The sequence below is a fragment of the Myxocyprinus asiaticus genome, chromosome 21, assembly GCF_019703515.2.
Source record: "Myxocyprinus asiaticus isolate MX2 ecotype Aquarium Trade chromosome 21, UBuf_Myxa_2, whole genome shotgun sequence".
Taxonomy (NCBI): domain Eukaryota; kingdom Metazoa; phylum Chordata; class Actinopteri; order Cypriniformes; family Catostomidae; genus Myxocyprinus; species Myxocyprinus asiaticus.
Window position 1 is genome coordinate 38435770 of NC_059364.1, and position 26930 is coordinate 38462699.

Sequence of the window (26930 nt, forward strand, 5' to 3'; positions counted from 1 at the left end):
GTCTTAACTTTAAACATTATAGCCTGCTTGATTATTTCAGGTCTAATGCTGTGTAAAAACCCCTGGTCTATTTTATTCATAAATCTAAACATGATTCAGTGCCTGAAATCATATCAGTGGTCATTTGCCACTCCAAATTTCCCCTCTATCTAGAATTGTGTGAAAAGGTGGTGGATAAAGACAGCTTGACTTATCGGCCTCATCGGCGTACAGCTTACCTCAGCTCTTTAGCGCTCCAGAAACAAAAGCCACATAAAAAAGCATTGGGCTTTAATGGAATCTCTTATATCTGCTGTTCAAGGCTGGAGCCTATTTACTCAGTCTGCACAGTAGAGATTAAGTGTGTTTTCCATCAAATACAATAAAATAGGCAGCGGGGACATAATTAGGGCCGTTTAAGATGGCACAAATGCAAGCCTGCCAGAGACTGCGAGTGATGGTATTATCTTATGAAGATAAACGAGTCTGCTCTGATAATAGGCAAATTAATTATCGTGCGGCTTCTAATAACACTGCGCTCTGATTCTCTGCTGCAGGATGTCTTTTGTTTTCATTATTGTGCAGGACAAGGGGAGGGGATGTAGGGGGGACTTGTGATTCTTTTGGAGAGGTCTAACCACGTGTGCCTCCATATCTACAACACTTGATCTCAAACGTTTTATCAAGGTACTTCCTGTACTGATGATCTGGGAGTGCTATTGATTGACTGATTCCCTTGCAGTTGTCTAATTTCAGTCTGTTGGAACTCTGTGTGTGTTTGTGTGCTAGTAGTGGGTTTGTGTCCACTCGAAAAGCTGCGTCCAAATTACTTAAACATTGTGTCATAAATAAGACACCTGCTACTAGCATTAAACACATGCCAAATTATTTCAGTACAGTTGTGGTGACGTCAACTTGCATCTAAAACAGCAAATTGAATTGCTCAGACTGTTGCTCTTTCATAGCTCAGGAGTTATGTATCAATTTTTGTATCCTTTCGAGAAATAAAAATGAACACAAAATAAATGAAAAAAGCTGCAAACGGTGGTCATCGGCTCCAATCAGTTTAGAAAAGTTGAGAAAATAATTTTTTCTTTTTCTTTTTTTTTTTAAAAATTTGAAAAAATCCTGCTGATGCTGTGGAAAACTTTATAATAATAGTAAGTTTCAACACCATTCAAAAGTTTAGAGCTTTTTTGTTATAGGGCCAACTAGCACTGAAAATTAACAACATTTGGCATGTTTCTTCAGTGTGTCCTGTTGTCCATATGTGCCAAATTTAGATAAGTTTGAATATTGTGCACCCAAGATGCAGGTCAATTAGTCATTATGGACAGCGCTGGAAAATGTATCAAATAAATTAATCAAAATTCCTTTGATAACTTTTTGTCAGTACAATCTCTAGATGATACCGAATTTAATGCGAATCAGACAAACAGCCTGAGACAAATAAAAAAACTAAAAAAAAAAAAACTATGTTCTTAAAAGAATTTAAAATGACCAAACATTTGAGAGCTGCGATTAATTAAAATTTTTAGGTGAACTATTCCTTAACTCCAAGTTGCTCCAGGGAGTTTGTCCCTTTAATAAGTGTACTTTTGTCACTTTGGATAAAAACGTCAGCTAAATGAAAATTAGTACGTTAATTAATAAGAACGTGATTACTTTCAGTTTTCAAGGTGGGATTCGAACCCAGGTCTCTACAGCCACATGGGAAGGCAAACACGAAGGAGGCGATGCAAAAATGTCTAATAGGAGATGGCGCTTGTCAGTGAGTCGGAATAATATGGCTGATGCTAGGGCATTGAAACTCTCGGAAGCAAATGTTGACTTCACGTGTGATCATGGTGCTATTGCTCTGGAACAGGGGTTAATAACGGGGGCGTTCAAAGGATGCCAGGGGGCGCTGAGAGCAAATTATTAGAGAGGGGGACGTTAAGTTACAAATGGGGGGCGGTTATCACTCATAATAATCAAATCTATCGTCAAGTTCCTCTTTGCATTAAAACGTTTATCTAGACTTGGAGTATATCAGTTGGTTCTCAGTTATACGGGTTGGTACGCATTTGTACCGTGGTTCATCGGATTTTGAAGTGGTGGTTTAGCAGCGTCAAATACACAGGTGGAGGCACAACCTCTGCTAATGCACCTGTATGGCTCTGTAAGTGGATATGGCTCAATGAACAGAGCAGCGCGAGCGCAAAGCTCTTAAAGCTTGAGCTTTGTGAGAATCAGTGAGAAGCACGGCGCGAGAAGCGGAAACCATTTGAATTCGCCACAGAATTCTACATCACCACCCTCGAATTTACTATAGTAACACTAACTGTACTTTAGGCAGAAATAGATTGAAAATAAATATTATCATATCACTACCTCAGCTCTATTAAATTTGTTAGGGGAGTGAGGGAATATAATTAATTTTTGTTACAGCTTATAAATATTTATATTTTGTATTTATTGTATTTACGTGTGTTTAGAGTAGGTCTACTGTTTATAATTACAAAAAAGCCATAGTTTGTTTTATAGAAATCATGTTACATCTAACCATGGTAGTGAAGAAGATCCATGCTCCCATGTCCTTGCTTACTATGGTCTTGTTACTTATACCACTGTTAAAACTATACAAATAAATAATTAATGAATAAATTAAAATGTTCAATAAGGCAAATGTAAAATATATTAACAATACCACTTTTATTATTAGTTTCTGTCTTTGCATGTTCATTTTATAGGCCCCAGATATAGCCCTCCATCTGCTTGAATTCAAGAAACGCACGGTTTGCTCTCACATTCATGACGCACAAGCCTGCTGAATTTATTAACAAAACTTTAAAATTATGCAATGCATTGAAGTTGCATTGAGCAAATTAAGCAAATAACACAAATATTGAGATGTGTTTTTTTCTTCTTCTTTTTTTTTTTTTTTTTTTTGGTACAACAAAGTCTCCGCTTTCAAATGATATCACATAATTGGGGTAAGGCTGGCTGGGGTAAGGGAATGAAGTAGGGGGGCATTCATCAATGAAAGGTTGAGAACCACTGCTCTAGAACATGTATGCACATGAGATTCCAGCTAAAGAAACAAAATGAATGATACAATTGTTGCCAGATTTAATTGCTGATTGACATATTTTGAAACGTCTACTTTGAAGTTGATAAGACTTTACTTGCTTGCCTATAACCTTCATAGAAAATCCCTGCCCATACCAAGATGGCCGCCATATGGACTGACTTAAATCCCATCCCACTGGTCACAGCGTCATGTGCAGAAAAGGGCTAGGTGTGATTTTAAAAAAAAGAGAGCGAATGTTGATCATAACACAATGGAGAGCACAGCTGCCACCCTGATCACTCAACAGACCGACAGAAAAGGTTAAACGCCAAAACACACAATTATATACTTGGGTATGTGCTCTCACTTGATCTGAGAAGTGTTTCCCACACCAATATCTTACGCTAACATATTCACTCAAGCAAATATGTTCCTGTGCATCGGCCTCCATCCATTGCTCTGACATCACCTGACAAGGTGGAACATGAAAATTTTATTCACCCTTTCTACTCTTCACTCTTTACAGGAACACACGAGACCCTCACACACCCTCTTCACACACTCGCACACAGACATTCATCAAAGCATCAAAACAGCTTTGTAAGACACACAATAGGGTTGGGCGATAGGACGATGTAATCGGATATTGACGATGTCTTACAAAAATCCTGATGCCGATTGCGTAGAGACCATTATCGACAATATGGGGAAATGGCAAAACCATGGATCTGGGAAGTCGCTTAATATATTAAACAGTGGCCAGGGTGTGAAAATAGCACCCACTACCTGCAAAATACAACAAGGTTGAATCCAGCGAGATCCTCGTCCAAATGTATTTCATGCACCAATTTGGAATGCCCAATACCCAATGTGCTTTTAAGTACTTGTGATCGCATAGTGATTCGCCTCAGTCTGGGTGGTGGAGGACGAATCCCAGTTGCCATCAACCCACGCATCTTATCACATGGCTTGTTGAGTGCGTTGCCACAGAGACATAGCACGTGTAGAGGCTTCACGCCATCCACCGCGACAACCACACCCAACTCACCACGCGTCCCACAGAGAACGAACCACATTATAGCGACCACGATGAGGTTACACCATGTGACTCTACCCTCCCTAGCAACTGGGCCAATTTGGTTGCTTAGGAGACCTGGCTGGAGTCACTCAGCACACCCTAGCAAACTAGCGATCTCCAGGGATGGTAGCCAGTGTATTTTACCACTGAGCTACCCAGGCCCCATGCACAAGTAATTTTGTTCATCTACCCGCAACAGGTGGGCGACCTGTAAGGCCAGTTGGAGTGACACATGATATGAAATGCCATTAGTCACAAAGACACGTATTTGAAGAAACACACTTTATTATATTTTTAAGAACAGACAACAAAATAGCCATCAGTGCTTGTGTCTGATTCACTGTTTGTTCAGAGGCGTGCAGCAAGAGCCTGTCTAGTGGAACAAGCGCATGTAAAGAATTTTCACTCTTTTTTTTTCTCTCTGTTTCATTCATCTGAAAACTGTTTGCATGAATAATGTCATCTGTGAGAATGCTGCAAATTATCTCCAATCATCACGGGATGGGAGCTGCTGTGAGTTTAGTTCACTTTATTTCCACACGGGTAACATGCATTGTGAATGCAACTCTGCAGGTTCACTAATATATATCCTTGTATTAAATAAACAAAGATGAAAGAAATTAAATCATAAAGTAATACAAGACACGTTCACCTTGAACCTAAAATTGAGTTTTATTTTATTTTCTTTAAGCAGCATTAACTGTATTACCAAAATGCAATACAAACACAAATTCGATAAGAACACATTTAGCAGCATTATTTTGGGAACACAAGGGCATTTATTAGGCTTATTTGTGTTGATTATTATTGTCTTTACATTTATAATTGTCTTTAGTTCTTAATCTGTAGGCTATTAGTAATTTTCCATCTTTGTTGATGGATGCATGCGTGATGGCAAATGGAGCCGTTGGAGATGGTAAATGTTTGGATTTGGGGAGGTGGTAAAATATGATTTATCTCTCTGTTTTTTTGTGTGGCTTTTTTTTTTCATTTAGTTTAAAGTGCAATTTGAATTTAGAAATGTCTTTTGTTTATGTTTTTCATGTTTCAATAAATGAATTACATTTTTTAAGCAAAATCAATAATGCAAAATAAAATCACCGACCCTCGTCAGGGGGGTAGGGGGGTTGACGATGTAATCGGATATCATGATATTTTTTAAGGCAGTTACCGCAAAAATATTTTTGACATATCGCCCAGCCCTAACACACAGCGAAAGCAGGCCCACACGAAAGGCACAGGAATGGGATGGCGAGATTGTGTGTGTTTGATAGGCGGGCTTTAAAATGCGGGTGACAGGTGGCAAGTTGAGAGGTGGGGAAGTGTTGCAAAAGCATTCAGGTAGAGGAGACGCTGCTGTCACTTACGCTTTCTGTGTGCAGAGGGCATGAGAATACGTAGAGTCTCTGTGTATGTGTGTGTAGGTGGGTGTTTACATCCACAACTATGTTCAGTCAGCTGTTGCTTCTTCACTTCTTACTCCTCTGTCTGGATGACTGACTAATGGGTTTGTGAAAGAGGAGTTTAAACTGGCCTTGAACACAGAGGTGTTTTCTCACCAGTGTTGGGTGTAATCCAAGTACAAAGTAACTAGTTACTGTAATCTAATTGCTTTTAAGTTAAAAATGTAGGGTAATGCATTACAGTGCTTGCCTTCCAATAAATGTAATTACTTTTAAGTGCATTATAGGATTATGATTATTTCTAATATATTATTTATGTAGAATACATATGGCCCTGTATTATGGCCCATAACGATTCAATAAGAAGAAGAAGTGTGAGTTGCTGAGTGTAACAATGCACAAGGAAGAAATATAGACCAGGGACTAAAAAACTAAATGTTTGTCATTTCGGTTCGTTCTGAGCAAAAACTGTATTTTTTCATTCCGGTTCAAGAGTTCCGCATCCTCCTTTCCAAAAGTTTACCGGTTGGAACAAAATAAAAGAACGGTTAATAATTTTCTTTAAAAATGACAGAACTCTGCACTAATGGGTGGGTGAAATTCCAGTTGTAGTGTTGCCAGGTCTTGCAAGAGAAACAGGCAACATGGTCTGGAAAAACAAGCCCAAAATAAGCCACTTGCCTCACCAAAATTATCAAAATAAGCCATTTTTGTGTGTGTGGTGGTTTTATCATCATAGAAATCATAACAAGCAGTTAATTAATAGTTAAGTATAATTTTATTTACAGATCTGCTTTCAAAACCCGACAGCATCAAATCTGTATTAGTGCATCATATCTAACAATAATTCAATGAAGACTTGGAAACAATTGCGAAATATACTTTTTACCTTTAATAATGTTTTCTTTGTATCTGGATTAGCTGTGTATGTATATGTAGTAATTATACATAGTTGTTAAAAAGGTCTTTATTCAGAGAATGCGACATCCACAACGAGCAATTGGCAAATAAATGTATGATGCATCAGTTTCCTTCAGGATCAAAGAACATGTTTCATTTTTTCAGGCAACATGAAGTGGTGTAGTTCCAAAGATCTGCTGTGATGAACCCTTTGGCCTTAAGTTTCATGAAAAAATTATCGGAACAAAATTAACCGGGTATAACCAGTTACCAGCATTTAAAAATAACGTTTTCACTCTGTAACAATTGAAAATCACTTTGTTCTGGTTTTCGGTTACATTCTGCTAAAAATTTCGTTCATTTTCACTTTTCGTTACTTGAACCGTTTTTAGTCCCTGATATAGAAATTATTTTTTAGAATTTATGTTTTAGAAAGTAACTTAAAAGTAATTAGTATTGTGATTACTTCTTCAATTAAGTAATTAGTAAAGTAATCTGAAACTAAATAATGGTGTCTTATCCTGATAGATTTATGGGACTTTCACCTGTTTGTAAGCTATATTGATTTTATTTTAATTTATTTTAATGTATGAATTTGTATTTATTATTCACTGCAAAATGTGTGCTTGACATTTCACATTATGCTTGACACCTCCTGCCTTCAGAATAATGTTGTTATACATGCAAAGACAAATGAAAATTCTGTTTCATGCAGATATTAATATCAGAAATGCCAGGAGGAACCACAGTTAACAACATATTCCACAGATAGTGTAGCCTACAAATTCAGCTTCATCTGGTAAGAAATATTTTTGTAAATAATTGTTCTATAATAAAATAATAATAATAATAATAATTATTATTATTATTAGGCTATTATTATGAAAAGGCATATTTTATTAATAGAAACTATAAATATAAGAATAACACTTAAAAATGTGCATTTCATTTAGTTTTTATGTACTTACTGTTTAAGCCCTGCCCACAGAGACAGATATGGATAATTTTGTCATATGAACAGATACAGATACAAATACAGATAATGGCTTCGCTGCACACCCCTACAAGTGTAGTTTGATTATGTTTGCTTCTTTACCCAAGAGCTATAACAAAAATATGATGATAGTGAAAATTTACATTAGATGATGGAATTCACAAAAATTATTCTAATTTAAGATGGTGTTGAACAAGGTGTTTGAAACCAACACACAAAACCTTTGTAACCTTTGACTTTGCACTCTTATCTTATTGAACTCTTTTCATTACTAAGATATACCCCTTGTCGCAACTTTCCCATGTGACAACTAGCCCTGGTCTCCCCAATCTAATACTGTATGTAATATACTGATCACATATTGTAACTACATAATGTTTGTTTGGCCTCTCATTGATTCAGACTGATGTTCACGTGTCCTTGTGGTCGTGCAGCCATCAGGAGTGACAGCCTGAGATAGGAACAATTTGTGAAATTGGATTTTTGACTCCAAATCTTATTGTTACAAAGATTAAGCTCTTGTGACATCTTCCCATGTGACAACAAGCCCTGATCAACAAAACAACCCCAACTTTTGACTGTCTAATTAAATCCTGATGGATAAAATCAAGTCTCACCACACATTATTTCCAGGTTAATGTTCTGTTGCATTCAAATATTAGGGTTCCTTTGGTGATAGAAAACTTAGGAATATTGGGGAATTTTAGATTTCCAGGCTTGGAAAGTCATGGAAATTAATATAATCTTAAAAAGTAATTGGTGTTTTTTTGGTCCATATACAAATCTCGTGTTATGCTTAGCTGTAAAATATTTAATCGGCTAGAAATTGCTCTTTGTGAGTGTTTTAAAATTCATAAAATGATTTTTGGCTTTCACTGGGGTGGAACCCTCAAGGGGATTTTTTTTAGAACCTCTTGTTAAAATTTATAGCTCATTTTGGGTGCATATTTGTAGGGCCTATTGTGTACCTTTAAAGGTAAAACGTACCTTTTTAGTCTCCTAAAGGGTACAAATATATACCTAAAGCAAGGATACCACCCCAATGACGGCTTTGCACCTTAAACAGTACCTATTATTCTGAGAGTGTGGTATATTATATGACGCCCATTAAATGTGTTGCGAATGCTGTTTCATCTTGTTCTTAACAGCAGCTTCAGATTTAGAGGACATATGGCAATTGCCAACTGTTTATTTAGCTGGTTTTCCACAAATTAACCCATTATATTTATTATTACATTTTTAAAACATGAGAAGCGTTTAAAACTTTACATTTTCTATTCTCACATAAAGGATAATCTCAAATGGCAATATGTGAAGGACATGGAAACAGATTTTTCCCATCAGAGGATCGTCGTAAACATCTCTGAAACCCGACAGCTGAATAAAGTAGATATTTTTTCCGCTCTGGCCGTCTATGTGTTGAAGTGCTCTCACCAGGCCGAGCGTCACATAATCCAGACGGAGAGCGGAGGTCACCCGGCCATCCGTGATATGCTACGGAGAGTTGTGTGTGTAATCCCAACAGATGTGTGAATACAGCAGGGACTCCGCCGATGTGTAATTTGCGCCTGCCGGTGTCGGAGTGAAGCCATTCCTTCTGGAGTCTCTTGCACTGATTACTCAATCTCCAAGGGCACCTTGGAAATTCGTCTGTGCAGGCCCAATGAAAAGCCTTTGATTTGATATACCCAGCACTTTCCCATCACATTGCGACAACGGCACTGAACATACACGACCTTACCTGAGGCATTGCATCTGAAAGAGCTTGTAAATTCAGTATGTTTTCTTATCATATCTTGTTTTGCTAATAATTATGCTTCTATACACATATGATCTTTCCCTGAAATCATAAAATAGCCTTGATAATTAAAGGGATAGTTCACCCAAAAAAATGACAATTCTATCATCATTTTCTCACCCTCATGTTGTTTCAAACCTGTATGACTTTGTTTTTTTGAAACACAATAGGAGATGCTTGGCAGAGTGTTAGTCTCAGTCACCATTCACTTTTATTGCATCTTTTGTGCAAGTGAATGGTGACTGTGGCTAACATTCTGCCTAACATCTGACTTACAGTGAGTAAATAATAACAGAATTTTCATTTTTGGGTGAACTATCCCTTATAATGTCAGCAAATATCTATTTGGCCGTGATGAACATTCGTTGACTTGTTTTGTGATCCTTCAATCATTTAGATTTCATCCATTTTTGGTTTTGTTATACATTAAATGCATGAGTTACGTGCATTAGCAAGCAAATTGATACTGTACATTTTATCATGTCAGTTGTTACAATCATTTTCATTACATTTTTGAGGAATTTAATCCTCCCTTACCTGTTCTGACAGACCGTCGTTTCTTTTGATCTTAAACCAAAATAGATATAAACTAAAAATGATTGTGAAATCAAAGTCAGGGGCTGATGTGGAGGTACAATTTTTAATAAGTTCATCATCATCATGACATTTGTTCCATTGTGTGTGTTGCATGGAAGAGAAGACGCCCTTTGCGGCAATGCCAGGTGGCGGCTTCATAATGTGACAACTGACAAAGTGCAAGAACAGCCTTTCATTCACTGTGCTATTTATATGTCATTTACATTTGCATGCATGTGATATGATGGAAATGTCAGCTTTTCAGGTGATGTTACTATTGATAGTGATCTCGGCTATGTTCACTAAAATTCTGATTTAGACATGCTCTTTTTGAATTATTGGCATGTAAACAGTACCATACAGTATGTTCATCATAATGAGTTTATAAATTATAGAATCATGGGGCGACAGTCATCCCTTATTAACCGCTTTCCTGATGCACATGGAGTTTGAATATTACTGATATTCACTATGTTTTGTATTTTAGTTAGTTTTAGTTGTTTGTAAATAGTTTTTATTTTGTTTGTATGTGTGGAAAATGTTTTGTTGTAGTTTAGTTTTTATTTTATTTCATCACTTACAGCACTACAAATTGTGACCATACAACACTTTATCAGAAAATGCAACACACAAACTTTTTTCTTTTTCTTTTTTTTTTGTTGACACAATATACTTGTAGTGTATGTGCAGTTTAATTAAATTAGAACATCTAATGTTGATTGCAGATTTGGCTATAATCTGATTACAAAGTAGTTAGTTACTTTAATTTTATATTTAAATTTTATTCAAAACGTAGTGTAACACGTTACAATTTAAATTCTTGTTATTACAATTACTGGCTTTCAATTAAATTAATTACTTTCAAGTACATTACTTGAGTTACACATATTTTTTAAATAATATTATTTATATAGAATACATTTAAAACATGAATTATATTCATGTTTATGTCTGTTTGTTTGCTGTTACATCTGAAGGGACAACGGTTATGAACAAGGAGGAAATACAGACTATATTTTGAATTTGTTGTGCATAAAAACAAACTAACTGTTTTAGAAAGTAACTATAACATTTCAATGAAGTAATTAGTAATGTAATCTGATTACAGTTTTTAGAGAAGTAATTGGTAAATTGTAGTGGATTACTTATTTTATGTAATTTACCCAAAACTGGTTGTCGTTCTTTTGCAAACTGTTTTTATTTCTATTTTATTTAACGAGAATATTTTTCACTACTAGATTTCATCTTCATATTACTTTTCATTAACGATAATAGTCTTGGTAGATTTACCAAATGCATGTACACGCAGACATAAACACACACACACAACTTTACTTGAAATGTAAGGACGAGCACATGCATACAAATGTAATGCACGCCCTGATGCTATTTGCCTCCAAGTAAAATTTAATTGCTTCTTTTCATCCATACCCGCAAGAGCTCTTAGACAGGGTTGAAGGGCGGCAAAAAAATAAATAAATGCACAAACACTCACACACTGACTGTGCTTTACCAGTAGTCGATTATGCATGGAGCCAGTCATGTGAAAGGAGCGTAGTGTCAAAATACCAAACACACTGATAAAGCAGACCCTGGCTTATTGATTAGAGCAGTGTAGTTTGCAGTGTAATATGGGATTTTATAGAACACAAGGCTGCATGCATTGAGTTTCAGCTCCAAAACAAACCTCTGGCACACATCATACCCACTTTATTAGAATGGAGTTTCCCAGAAGAGAAAGATCTTCTAATGGCTATAATAAACTTTGACCCCCACGTACTCAAAGTTGGTCTGATATTGTCTGAAAAAGCAACTCAAACACACATACATTTGCCTGTCAGTTCTCCAGTACGATAGGGCACAGCCCGGGCCAGAGCCTTTGACTGACAGCCTTCAGGCCGATGCTGATACCTGATCGATTGTGTTATCTTGTCAGTGAAGACCCAGAGGAGGTTGTGGCGTAATGGCTGCTGCTCTCTTCACATTGTCGAAGCCCCAGCAGATAAGCTTCATGATAACACTTAAGCAGCCTGCTCCAGGAAATCTCATTCTTACATTTGTGCTGAATTATATTTAGAGATCTTAAAAGGATGAGACGGGCCACTCGTATACATATTAATGGGAGAAATCATAACACTAAAACACTAAACAATCGCCTGCCTTCCAGTAACAACAGCGAATCACCTTTTTGATAGATGCATCTCAATGCTGGAACTCCTGCCTTACAGTTTAGAGAGCCAATCACTTGTTTGTTTACTTGAGAATGCGCATAATTAGCCTTAGCGGATGTTATTTTTATTTATTTATTTATTTGAGCTATAAAAAAAAGGCTAAATTTAGCGATAACTTAGAGTGCATCTCACGCTCTTTCCTTTAAAAATTTGATTTTGAGTGTCACCATCTTTGTGTTTTGTGTATGCTTGTGTATTTGTAACAGTAGGTTGAACATTTAGATTCTATATTATATTCATGTGGCAAGATGTGGGCTTCTTTTTCTGCAGAGATTCTCTCTTTAAAACATTGATTGCATGGTAACATTTCATGATATCATTCTGAGAGCACTCAGATTATTTGTAAGCACTGTGCAGTTCATTTAAGTTTCATCCCTGTTTTAGAGTGTGTCTGTATGACGCAAGGCTGTGATGAGGAAGAGTGATTGTAACTGACACGCAGATTTAAGTGGCTTCTCTAAAATAAAATACATAAATAAATAAATACATAAATGCATATAATATTAATCTCTCTTGCTCTTATTCCTCTTATTGTGTGCCAGTGATTATCCCTCTGTGTGCCAATGGAGGCATGCGTACCTTCACGGTAAAACTGATTTGCGTTTTTAGTATCAAAAGATGACACAAATTTGATCGTTTTTACAAGAGAATCTTGTGTAATCCTTACAACTAGCTTAATGCTGCATTTACACCATGCCAGAATTATTTTAATTAGGAGATGACAACTTAGAGATTCTTCTCAGAGCAATTCTGGATGAAAAATTCTGTCATCATTTACTCACCCTCATGTGGTTCCAAACCTGTATGACTTTCTTTCTTCTGCTGATCACAACTCAAAAGTTCATGCATCATATTGCAAGTCTTCTGAAGGAAAACAATAGATTTTGGTGAGAAACAACCCCAAAATAATTTTTCAGTGAAAAGCCGTTGAATTTTTATGAGAGAAGCTCGTTTACATTTGCTCACATATTCACATCAGAACTTGTTTTGGTTTTGCCACAGCGCTAAACAACTCACATGAACACAGATGATAAAATAAAAATTTTTGTGTGAGCTATTCCTTTCAAAGAATTCAGAGTTTACAACTTGTAATTACAAGTTCGACAAAGGCATAAAAAGTTTTTAGTATTGGAAATCCATTATCATGGTGATACCGACAAGTAATGAATGTAGCATAAGAATGATGTACTGTATGTAATGCTTTATTAATCACAATTTTGAGCATTACAAAAATTATGGGCTTTATTTTCGTGAGTGCGCAAAGTGCAGCGCAACGCACTACGACCATGCGCAATGTCTTATCCAATTTTCGTGAGAGCGCTAATTCTAAGTGCAATTTTCATGCCAGCGCAAAACGCAAGTGGGCGTGGGTGGGAGTGTTTGCGCTACTGTGGGTGTAGGCGCACAGACTGTGGGTGTATTGTATGTAAATTAAGTGCCGCCATTTGCTATTTTCCTAAGAATTTGGTCATTGCGCTAAGACGTTTCAGTACCACCTCTTATCTCAGCGCAAAGTCCAAATTCACTTCCTGCATTTGCAGTTTGGAGATTCCACCAGCAGGTGGTAATAAAGTTCAAATCCAAACTCTTAAAATATAGTGGAACATTAAATGAAGTCCCTGACAATCACTGTCGAAGCCGTTTTGAGAAAGAAAAAAAAATATTATGAGATTATGTTAAACTATCTAAAGGTCATGGTTTATTTTCAATTATTATCATTATGTTTATATTTACAATTTTATTTATGATCTAATTTATATTGGTATTTTTCCTCATTGTCGTAGAGTGATTTTTAAGTCACTGCAAAAGGGGCTGGTGGAAGAAGCTGATGAGAATCACATTTTCTATGCATTAAAAAGAAGCGTGTCACTGTCATAGAAATATGCCTGGCATTCATCAAGGACGCAGTTAATGCACAAAAGAACGCAAGTCCATGGCTGAGTTCGGAATGGCATACTACCCACACTACTCTTACTACTTCTGCCATATATGTCTGTGGTAGAAAGAGTTAGAGTAGTATGATAGAATGCCATTCCGAACTCGGCCATATTTCTGTTATTTTAATTCGCTGTATAGAGTCTATTTACACTACCAACTTCTTAAGAATGTGCTGTATTTCTACCACCTCTGGAATTCACTAGTTCGAACTTCAGGGCGTGCTGAGTGACTCCAGCTGGGTCTCCTAAGCAACCAAATTGGCCCGGTTGCTAGGGAGGGTATAGTCACATGGGGTAACCTCCTCGTGATCGCTATAATGTGGTTCGCTCTCAGTGGGGCGCATGGTGAGTTGTGCGTGGATGCCGCGGTGGATGGCGTGAAGCCTCCACATGGGCTATATCTCTGTGGTAACGCGCTCAACAAGCCACGTGAAAAGATGCACGGGTTGAAGGACGCAGAGGCAGCAGAGATTTGTCCTCCACCACCCAGATTGAGGCGAGTTACTATGCCACCACAAGAACTTAGAGCACATTGGGAATTCGGCATTCCAAATTGGGAGAAAAAGGAAAAATAAATAAATAAATAAAAAGAAAGTGCAGTATTTGTTTAAATCGTTGGTGCTTGAGGGAATTGACTATATTATAGGACGCAGACGGTGGAATAACAGGAGAAGAACCTCAAAATTAAATTCTGGTCCAGAGTTTTGCACAATGCGCTTGTGATTTCACCAAACCCACTTAGCGTATGCTTGCTTAGCATATGCGAAAATACCAAAACTTTATGGCCATGCCCATTGACTTTGCGCTTATGAATTAAGGCATTACATTGCGCTTAACGCTTGCACTCTTAAAATAGGACCCTATACCTCCTTCCATAATGCTTCATAATGATCAACAGTATAGGGAAACATTTATTAGAGGTAGACCGATATATCGGCTTTACCGATTAATCAATGCAGATTGTTACTTTTTGGATCTGTTTGTTTTTGGCAAAAATCTATGCCGATAGTTTAAAAAATATATATTATTATTATTCCTCCATGTTCCTCTGTGGCTGGCACAATGTTCAACCATATTTTCATCCTCACCTCAATGCATTTTTTGTTATTTGCATATTAAGTGTTCTAAATAAGGTTATGCAAAGAAAGATTTGACTGTTTTGAAATGTGCCACGTCCAACTTCATATCTTGTGAATGTTAACAAACCTTATTCCTCATTAAACCTCATCTGGTTAAATATATATACACAAAACCCTTCACCTGGTGAATATATAGGCTATAAAAAGCTTAATTTGGTTAATAACTTATATAGAGCATTGTAACAGGGCCAAGTCTTGGTAATTTCAAAATAAGAGTCCTCAGTGTGTTTCAGCTTGTTTATAATTAAAAGTCCTGCATTATGCACCAAATATTTTTCTAGTTATTACTGGGATTTTGGTTAAACAATAAACTGCATTTGGAAATTTTTTTACCATTCTGTAAATTGATTTTAAAAATGATCAGCTGATTAATCGGTTATCTGCATTTCCTACCACCTTAGTTATCGGTACAGGCAAAATCCACTTTCGATTGACCTCTATAATGTATAATTTTCAAAAAATAACATGAAATGTAAACACATATTAAAGTGTATAAAGTGTATTAAAGTCTTTACTCAGCGATTGAGATGTGTACTGATTGCTGTGTGTGTTTGTGTGTTGCAGTTTAATTTTGTGGGCCGGATCTTGGGCCCGCGGGGGCTCACAGCCAAACAGCTGGAGGCAGAGACAGGATGTAAGATCATGGTGAGAGGGAAAGGCTCCATGAGGGACAAAAAGAAGGTAAGTGTTTTTGTTTTTGTTAGACTTTTATTCCGAAGTTTTGTAATGTGTGTTCACTTCCTGCTTCCTGGTTGTTGTTGTTTCTGGTCTCTGCCCTATTCTGCTGGTGTGTTTACCTGTGTCTTGTTACCTCGTTAGCCATTTGTGTATTTAAAAAAATGCATGAAAAATCAAGGGCAGTAAACTTACATTTACATTCAAACACCAACTGCACACAGTTGGAAGAAGCTGATTGGCTGATTTCATGCACATTCTTTAAACATCCATATGCTTTAACATATTGCTGTTTCTTCAACATGTACTTAATATTTATTCCATCAGCCACTGTTCGACATATGTGGCGTGGTTTGACATCTGTCCAGATGATAGAGCGTGGCGAGGCTTGCGACTGGACGACTTTACATGCGTATGGTTTGTGCAAGTGTAAACTAGCCCGGTCCAGTCTGCACTACCCATAGACTGAGATACTTTTACAGGGAACAACAAGTCCTCCCCACTCTTGAGAGCTGTGGGGCAGGTGTTCAAACAGTGTCCTTGGCCTCAGATGAGCGGGGGCTGGATCCTGTGGCCCTGCCAGTGCTCCTCTCTCTGTCAAACCCCAGTCAAGGTACTCCATGCTGGGCCAACGATGCTGGGGCGGTGAGGGTCAGTGGAGGGTCTGGAAGCACCGGGTCACGTTCACTGTCCATCATTAACACTTGAGTAAACACATGTTCACGTGAACACAAACACAGAGTTTATTATCGTTGAGATAAGAGAGTGGAGGAAATTATTGGTATTTTTGAACACCAAAGCGCAGTATGATTGCACTGCTAAACAGATGTGCACTGTCACACATGCGCTTGTCCATCTTAAAGGAATGCTCCAGGTTCAATACAAGTTAAGCTCAATCGACAGTATTTGTTGCATAATGTCAGTTACAACAGAAAATGATTTCTACTCAACCTTTTTAAAGGGCGAAACATACTGTACGCAAGTATGCAGACGCATCTTACAATGTATTGTGTGTTTACTGCTGACTGTACAACAAATTGCCCCTCGGGGACAATAAAGATATCCTTGACCTTGACGCAAGCTTGATTTCACACGTCGTTGCGTTCTGAAATGTGTCAGACTGCAGTTCATAACACAACATAACTCAATGTTACCACAAGGGGTGCTATAGTGAGATTACTGTGAACTGTCCACTTCTACGGTGAGTTTACTACTGTCATGGCAGAGCAACAGTTTGTAGAGAATACTACTGAGCAAGTAAGTTAAATTCGATATATTTATAGCAACTTACCTGAATAATAAAACATCCAGTTCAATGGCATAGATGTTTGAAGGTAATTCTATCACCCCCTTGATTAATGAGGTTTTTCCTGCCATGGTAATGCAAGAATGATCAACCGGACTGTGCATTGGCAATGCGGTGGTCAAGCACTCGCATCTGCATTCAGGTACTTGCGTAGAGTATGTTCTGGCATTTAAGGTCTTTTTTGCTCTTTTTTTAAGGAGTAAGACCACATCCACCCCAACTCATTTTAATTTGAAAACTCAATTTTCAGTTTCTTATCGTTATCATTTTCAAGAGTATATGCTGAAACATACTCTACACAAATACGTGAACGTAGACGCTTCTAGCTTTGCAAGCTCAATTTCGTGCTTTGTTGCATTACAAAATGTGTCAGACCAGAATTCATAACACAACACAAGTAAGCATTGTGTCCTCAATGTTGCCACAAAGGCTTCTATAGCGGACATTAGTGTACACTGTCTGTTTCATCGGTAAGTTTTCTCTTTCAAGCCAGCTACTGTAATAGCGAAGCAATAGTTTGAAGAGAAAGCTGCAGGACAAGCAAGTTAAAGTCAATATATTTATTGCAACTTACCTGAATCCAGTTTAATGGCACAAACTTTTCAAGGTAACTCTGCCGTTCCCTTGAGTACTCAGGTTTGTAACCCCCGGAGTAATTTTAAGCTGGTTGAGCATGTTCAACCATACTGCATGTTGGCTATGAGTTGGCCAAGTGCTTAAATCTGTGTACACGTACATGCAAAAAGTATGTTTCTGGCCAATGCAGTACTAAATAAAGTTTTTGAAAGTATCTGTTTTAGGTTAATAATGTGGACATGAACTTAGGCACTTACAATGGAAGTAAACAGGGTCTGCTTAATATTTTTGCTCGTATTTTTGTTAGTGCACTTACATTAGAAATAGAATTTTTTAGCTGTAAAGTTTTTTTTCTTTTTAATGTTTTAAAGGGGGTTTTGCTTTTTAGATATAGACAGAAAGGAAATTGGATAGACAGAAAGTAGAGGGAGAGCAAGGGAAATGTGATAAGAACAAGGCGCAGACTGGATTGTTGAGACATTTAATCTGTAAAGTTCTCTAAATCATCTTTTTTTTATGTGGAACTATTGCTTTATGCGGATGAACTGATGTGTTATGAACTTATGCGCTAATAGTTGTCACACACCTGGTGTCTGGTAAAGACATAGCAGATGGCATTTTTCTGTAGTTTCTGGCTGGTTTTCGTCGTCGGACATTGCACAAAATGTTCCTGGTTCACAGGCTTTACTAATGTTACGTCGTCAAGACAATGAAGTCCAAAGATTGGACATGTTTATTCCCATTGTGGGTGCTTACAGTTGTAGTTGTTGTAATTTACTGCCTTGCAGACCTAACTTTGTGTCATATGTCTGCTTGAACGTACCTTAAATATTGCGTTCACCCAGTTGTCCTTAGTAAAAAGCATGTTGCGTTGGCTGTGGTAGATTACCGCCAGTGTTGGGTGTTATTGGATTACATAGTAATTAGTTACTGTAATCAAATTACTTTTAGTCACAAAAAGTAGTGTAACTCATGACATTTTAAATTATTGTAATCAGATTACAGTTACTGACTTTCAATGAAAATAATTACTTTTAAGCACATTACTTGGGCTACAAATATTATAAAAAAAAATATTATATATATATATATATAATTTTTAATTTGTTGAGAGGAAAAACAAAGTGTCAAGTGTTTTTAGAAAGAAACTTAAAAGTAATTAGTAATGTGATTACTTTTTCAAAGAAGTAATTAGTAAAATAATCTAATAATTTTAGAGAAGTAGTTAGTAATTTGTAGTGGATTACTTTTTTGGTAACTTACCTAAGACTGTTTACCGCATGTTCGTTCAGTCCACTGCTGACGTGACTGGTTGGCAGAGGCTTCTGGGTCTTAAAGCTATCGTTTTACGTAGCCGGCTGCTATTTCTTTGCACGATGGAAAAACTCTTAAAATATAATGTAGAATTTCCCAGAAAGTGGGATCCCCCCCCCACCCACACACACACACACACACACAATTTATAATGGTCAAAACTATTTTCTTTCGCAATTATATAATATTATGCCACAACTGCTGTCAATAGAGATTAACTTGTATTGAACTCAGAACACATGCTGATGCACACATATGTATCTGATCTGGAAGCACATTTGTGTTTCCATTAGTTGGGCAGGACCTGTATTTGGACAAGTGCTTGGACAAGCAGATAGCTATCTGAGCTCATCCTGTGCAACTGTGAGGAAGATGTGGAGAAAAATAAAACAAGTGCTCTGTGAAAAGCGTTGTTGTCATCTCCAAGCCTTCATGCACATCTGGATCGGCTCTGCATCCTGTCGGAGCGCAGCTGGTTGTCTGCATATCAGATCTCAGCTGTGTGCGTGGATTGCCCCTTTCTGATAGTATGGCCCGTCCGACATTGACGGGGTCAATTGAAGCTCTTTTGCAAACATTCACATGTGTGTTTAAAGGTTCTGACAGCCTTTGCTCTTTGAGGCTCATGTTGCTTTGGTAGATAGCTATATCTTGTTTAATGTTTAACTGCTACATATATAAATACATATTTTTCTACATTTAAAGTTGTATATGTTAAAATTAGTTAATTCAATACAAATAAGAATACATTTTGGAAAAATAACATTAACGAAGTTTAATACATGCTGTAGAATAATCATTGTTCATTATTAGTTCATGATTCCTAATGCATTAAAGGTTTCGTGAAATGCACTTTTTTTTATAATTTTATTATCTTCCCTGTGATCCACTGATAATGTTAGTAAAGTTGTTTGTTTGTTTGTTTGTTTTGTATTTTGCACCAAAACAGTCATAATATAGTCATATATTATAAATGTTCACCCTGTCTCTGGCCCTCTGTTTGAAATGCTCAGTTTTGGCCTAAGCACCTCCTTAAAATGTCAACGTAAACGGCCACTGTTACGATTGGTAAACATCGTACAGCCCCTCAAATACAGCCATATTTGAAACTCAATCGGAAGAGAATGAACAAGCTCCACAACATTATAAAACTAAATTTCAGGGTTTACGGACGCACCCGGTGTAGACAGGGTGTCAGCACCATAAGTCATGACATTTGAAATATTCATAAATGAAAGTGTTTATTTACTGTTTTGAGATTGGGTCCAAGTTTTTTTAACTGCCCCATCCTTCACAAAAAGTTCCTTTGTAAAGACTGAATAGTTTTATGACTGGTTCACAAGCAATCCATGCTGACAGCCGAAAAAACATGCAATCCACACTGAAATATGCTGAAGACACATCCACATGACGCACATACATAGTCTAAAGCACGGTGTAAACTTGACACACACACATCAAGTTTCCAGTATCGTCCTGCACGGAAATGCACATCACCAGAAACGCATCAAGATGGTCAAAGACGTCCATCTAGTGCATATACCAACAATTAAAAATAGCATCCATGATGTGTTTGTGCTCAAAACAACAAGAGGCACAGAAGCTGAAGGAAACCCAGTGGCTTCTCCTTTTCAGAGTTGTAACTTGACACCGCGTCTTTTAAAAGCGGCCCGAGATACATGTAAATGGTCAAAAACGTTTTAAGCTTGGTTTTAAATAAATGGTTTTATTGCATTTGGGGATTAACTTTTGAGTTCTGAAATGTACCGTATGTTTTTATAGTAGAATGACAACTTATATGTCAAAATATCAAGGAAAATTGTATTGCTCATGACATATGACCCCTTTAAGTAATTTGTACGAATAGAACCTTATTGTAAAATGTTTTTTTCAAACATTTTGCATTTTTTTAGAATGAAAAAATACTCTGGCAAAATCCAGTATCTACACTTTTTTCAAAAGTGATTTATGATGATATGGTCTCTTAGACGGTGATCTGGGTTTGGCTCAACTGTGCTCAGATACAGAATTTGCAGTAACTACAAGATCCACACTAAAACGCAAACAGCTTTGAAGTTATGTTTTTCTGTTTTTCAAAGTGTTGGGGTATTTTATTTTTTTTTTTTTATTTTTTATTTTTTTTTCGCCTTTGTAGGGCAGAGTAGGTTGTTAATAATGTGTATTGTCATCACTATTCTTGAAGAGGAGGCTATGTTTTCTCTGAAGCTCATATGACTTCAGTTCATTGTCTCAAACTCACTGTTGTTACAGCAGCTTTCAACAGCTTAATCTCATACCACAAGCGTTTTAGCTGCTGTAACACAATGTCAGATTGTGGATGGCTTTTATGGGGAATTTAGTTAGTCTTTCTGTGTCTCACCTTCGCCATAAGCAAAGCTCTGATATAAAGTCTTATTCATTTCTTTGTCTATAAAACTTTTTATGGAGAAAAAGCCTTTAAAGTAATTTGATTAAAAACCACAGCCATGTATTTAGATTGGAAGAGTGAGTGTGCACTACATAAACAGTGGACTTGCCCTGCCCATGTCTTCAAACATTAATGTTGATACATAGAGTGAACATGGAAATTGTTGTGTAGGTGGTGTCGTCTTTGTTCTGACTGGGCCTGTCAAAGAGACTCAGCTGCAGTTTTGGCCCGCTGGCAATTACTGTTATTAGAACTATCACAATCAATTCAGCTTCATACACTTTCACCATCACTTAACAGAACTGTGTGTGTACGCGCAAGTGACAGTAATATATTCTCACGTACATATTAAAGTGGCTATTCATGTAAAGCGTAGCCATGATAGTACTTTAACACATTGTCACAAAGCTTCAAAGCTTTGAATAGGTACTAGTAGATTTATAATGCCTAATTTAAAGGAATCAAAATTCTCAATAAGATATCTCAATAAGATAAAATTGTCCTTGATCTTTTGAGGTAAAAAGAGTTTGTTGTATTATGAAAACATACTGTAACTTCCAAAACTCAAAACTGCCTCCCCAAAAGAGACCATTTATTAAAGCTGATGTGTGTAATTATTTCTATGTTAAAATTATTTCTTGTATCCCAAAGTATGCAAAATCAAGTAAGCCATTTTTAGGTTGATTTCACATAAAAGTGTAACACTGTGGCAATATCAAAACATTCCTGACACAGCAACATTGGCTCGGCCAATAGTGTAAGGTGGGACTATCTGTTTGTACAACCAATTGAAGACGGGGGAATTTTCTGGAATCTGGTTAAAAACAGCGATTATTTTAGTTATTCCGTTTAGAGATTGCTTGTGGAGTAGAAATTATACACTTCAGCTTTAAAACTTAGCTGCGAAACTACTCATTCTCAAGTCAATGGATTACCACACAACCCCAAAACAATTGCATATGATATAAGGATGATAGTAAGGATATATACAATTATTCCTATATTATTATTAAGAACTACCATTATTTACTCATTCTAATGATGTTCTAAACCCATATGCTGTTATTTTTCCAAGTGTTATGAAGCCTTATTACACGTGTCTCTGGAATACTTGATTCTGATTAGTCAATGGCGTCATCTAGCGGTCTGATATTTCTGAGTAACAACCGCACATCCGGGGATTAGGACATCAGACCGGTCATCCGTATTGCAAGTCATCTTTCCTACTTTTTGGATCACTGTGCGATCTCTACAAGTAATTTAATGAAATAATTTCAACTCAACTCAAATCAAATCAATGTTTCATTGCATTTATTTATTTATTTATTTGGCATATAGTCTTGTAATAAGCTGGATATTGAGCAGTCTGACGGTCATTATTTACAAAATAAACACAAAGAAATCTCTGACACAAGCCAGAGTAGGATTTCAGCTGTTCAGCGATTTCTTTCTTCTCACATAATAACATAATTTCAACGCAAATCAATATTTCATGTTGATTTATGTATTTATTTGGTTAGTAGCCGTGTAATAAGTGTTAAATAACTGTGTAATAAACCCCTTTAGGGTTTAACACCTGGGACAAAAACCAGCTTACTGTACAGTATCCCTTATATAGCTTTGTGTGAGAAACAAACCAAAATGTAAGTTATTCGTTGAGAATCTTCCCCTTCACAGCAGCACTCAAATCTCATGCACCATCCTGTATATTAGAAATATTAGAAATGACGAAAAATGACATAAAAATGACATAAAACGACATAAAATTGGTCTGTTCGACATAAAAAATTACAAAATTGGTCTATTCGACATGAAAAACAACATAATTTATCTGTTCCTCACACAAAGCTATTGCATGGCTTTAGAAGAATTGTAATTTTGCATAAAAGACATACAGTATGGACTACTTTTATTATGCTTTTAAAGTATGTAACTTTTTCTATGTTAAAAACTTTCTCCTATCTCAGCTTAATATGCAGAGACAACTATAAGTAAACCATGTATAGGTACATTTTTTTCGAAAACTGTAAACACTGTGTCTCTGTGGCACTATAAAAAAATCACGTGTTTGTACTAAGCAACCTGCCTAGACCCGCCCCAACAACGTTACTCAACCAATGACGTGAGTTGGGGGTGGGACTATCTGACTGTTTGAACAACAGAAGTCTAAGGGAGTATTTGGAAAGCTGTTTTGAAAACATTGTTTATTTTTGCAATTCCATTTGGTGGCACTAATGTCTCAGAAATGACATACTTCAGCTTTAAGGTGCTTCTTTGTTCTTTTTGGACCTTTACAGACATGGTCACTATGAACTGTCATTGTATGGAAACAGCTCTGTGAATATGAAAAAAAAAATGTCTTTGTGTTTCACAAAAATAATAAGCATATGGGTTCAGAACAACATGAGTGTGAGTAAATAATGACAGAATTTTCATTTTTTGGGTGAACTATTTCTTGAACAGCAGATAGAATCTTGCATTGCAATATTGCAGTCCAGAGCTCTCTAACAAAGGAAGAGAACCTTTATTCTTGCATTCTTTAAAATCCTCTAACAAGAAGCTCTGATGTGCCTGCGCTGTTACACAAGCACCAAATCACCTGGATTTGACAGCAAAACCTATTTCGTTCTCCCAAATCTGTCTCCCGAGAGAGCAAGTGAGAGAGAATGTAGATTTATCAGTGTTTTTAACCATCCACCTGGTTGAGTGCAGAGTTCCATGTTTGTAATTTTCAAGTAATCCTGAATGCCTTGATTAGCAGGTTCAGGTGTGGTTGACTGTGGTTGGAGATGAACTATGCAAGAAAATTGGCCCTCCAGAAGCGTTGAGAACCCATGCCTAGTCATTGCATCATAAAAAAACAAAAGAAAACAGAACCTGTTCTCAGCTGCCAAATGTGCCTGTTATCATCACTGTGGCATTATAAAATAGGAACATAAGGTGAAGAACACGACTACATCTCACTCCCATTTTCCCTCTTTCACTATGGATTGGCAGGTTGATCCTAAAAATCGATACTTCTGATATTAATGTTGTATAGAGGGGATCGATCCTAACATAAAAATATTGATCCCAAAAGTTCAAACTGGTGATTTTATTATTTTCCATGAAAATTCATGTGTTTCATCAATCTTTGAAGTAAAAAAATTTAAATAAAGAATTATATTAGCAAAAAGTTGTTAGGACAGAAACTATTTCTTCTTCCACTAATCTTTGCATGCAGAAATGTAGACAGACGGTAGCAATCACAAACAATGCTCAGTTATAGTGCTCATTCAAACAAAGTGAGTAGTGATTGTCTGTGTTTAATAACAGAAAAATAAAGAAACAGCATCTTTTATGTTACATAAAATGACCAAATTACATGTGACGTTTATTATTGTATAAGTTTATTTCAATTAAAAGTAGTTAAAAGATTGATAATGTACTGTAATTTTTTTAAATGCTAAACAAAACAGAAATCTTATAATTTGCAGTTTGGAGGCCAATAAGTCCTATAAATGATGGCTTTACAATATAACATTATATGGCTAAAATGACTGATTTTATCCTCAGAAATAGTAAAAAATAAAATAAAAAAAAACATTAAAAAACATCCATCTAATAGAACTGTCTATGCCAGCAATATTGGCCTTGATTGTACTTGGTATCAGATGAAAAAAAAAAGTGATAATGCCTATACCCATCTTTAACTCCCTTACTTTTCCATTGTCCTGTCCCATCCAAACCGAAATATTAGTTCTCAGAGCCTTCCACCGAGGGGTCTGTGCTCCTTCAGTGTGGCATTATTGCTTCAGTGAGGATTACAAAAGAGTAGTAGAATGGATTTATGGACATTGATTATGCTACTGCTCGGCAACATGGGCAGCTTAGAGAGGTGTAAACAAAGGCCTACTGGAGGGCCATGAAGTTGGACATATTTCCTGTGTCGAACATTGAGGGAGCGTCACCTTGACTACGAGCCTGTCGCCAGCCGCCTGGCAAGGCCGGAGGTGGATTGTCTGCAGACTAATATGAGACAATCTAACTTGATCACAGGAAAAATAAATGTCTTAGCCGTATCTTACCCACAGACAGACTGGCCCACACATCACCTCCTCTCCAGTCCCTCCTGGCAGTCTCTGCCCATCGTTTCTGAGTGTTATTGACAGTGTGGCCCTGGGTGGGTTGCTGGGCTGTGACAATAAGCCTCAGAAGATCAATTTTTAGCGCTTGTCACAACCAAGGAAAGCCAAGAAAATCAGCCATGCAAAACCGGAGGGGCGAACAAAGAATAAAAGGAAGTGACCTCACAATACCCGTGCGCCTCCATCCTAATGATAAATCATGTTAAGTGTGTTTGGTGATGCTAGCGCTAACGCAACCCCATTTTACCCCCTTCCTCGCTTCACAGCAAAAGGGGCAACAATGGATCCTTAATGAAAATCAACAGGCAGAACGTGGGAACACAGACGGCGCTGTTGATTGCCATCAATTTCACATTTGCAGGCGCGGGAAGAAAAAATTAGCACTGTTTGCATATCTGATTATTGCATAAATCAGATCTTGATTTTTCATTTGGAAATCCTATAGAAAAACAGCCAAACAAGCCAAATCCAGACAGACAAAAAATGGTGAAGTAGGTGGAGTGCAACGAACCCCTTCAGCTTATTGTGCTCTGGGTTTCTATAAATGAACCAGTTTGCCCTCAGCAATCTTCAAAGCTGTTTATTCCAAAGCTTTTATGGCTTTGTTATACAAGTGTTCTGTGACGAACAATTTAGTTTAGACTTTTAGTTTTAAGTAGGGCTGTCGATTTAACAAATTAATTCAGTGTGATTAATTCTATAAAAAAAATAACACTTTAAAAAAATAACGCTTTAAAACGCATTTAATCATGCCTCAGGACTATAAACAGGAATGTTCACCTTAAAGTTTGTACGAGTCCCAGTCAGCACGGGGCAGCAAGCACAACTCCAGCTTTACAAGCAACGCGCAGCTGTACAGAGAACAACCACAATTTGTGCGTTCAAACAAAGCTGGATGGAACGCAACTCCAAAGCTGTCTCGAGATGTGTTCTTCTAAGTTTCAAACTACATTTAACTTGACACAACATCCCAAAAATGCTGTGTTTATAACTCGAAACAACCAAACATAATGCTCCAAAAGCATCCGACTGACACATGTACATAGACGTGTCCTTAGAAAAGCCCTTATAATAAGTCTACCTCAGACAGATTGAAGAATTCAGTTGCTAAACTGTTTTGTGTGGACTGCAGGCCAATGAAAGACTTATGTTCAATGATATGGAAATAAACAATAAATATTACCTTCTAAAGCCACTTTCTGAATTGCCTAATCAATGCTTTACTCGTCTGCTAAATTAATGTAATGCATTTTAATTATCTTAATTATTATATTTATTGTATATTATATTTACAATTATTTAAATATAAATATTTATCATTATTTAATAATTATTTATTGATTTATATTTATTTAGGGGCCTTTTTCTGCAAACTGTACTGTATCTGATTAATTGCAATTAATTTGATTAATTAATA

At 36.8% G+C, this 26930-nt stretch overlaps 1 protein-coding gene across 6 annotated transcripts in view; it reads left to right on the top strand.

Moving 5' to 3' along the window:
* The window catches only part of LOC127412298 (protein quaking), a 138436-nt gene that overhangs the window by 64190 nt on the left and 47316 nt on the right, over positions 1-26930 (top strand). For all 6 annotated transcript variants that reach the window (XR_007892407.1, XM_051648545.1, XM_051648541.1 and 3 more), the window contains exon 3: positions 15652-15768. Coding sequence is in view for 5 of the 6 variants with exons in the window: in XM_051648545.1 (XP_051504505.1) it covers positions 15652-15768 (117 nt within the window). In the remaining variant the exon portion in view is untranslated. The remainder of the gene's footprint in view (positions 1-15651; positions 15769-26930) is intronic.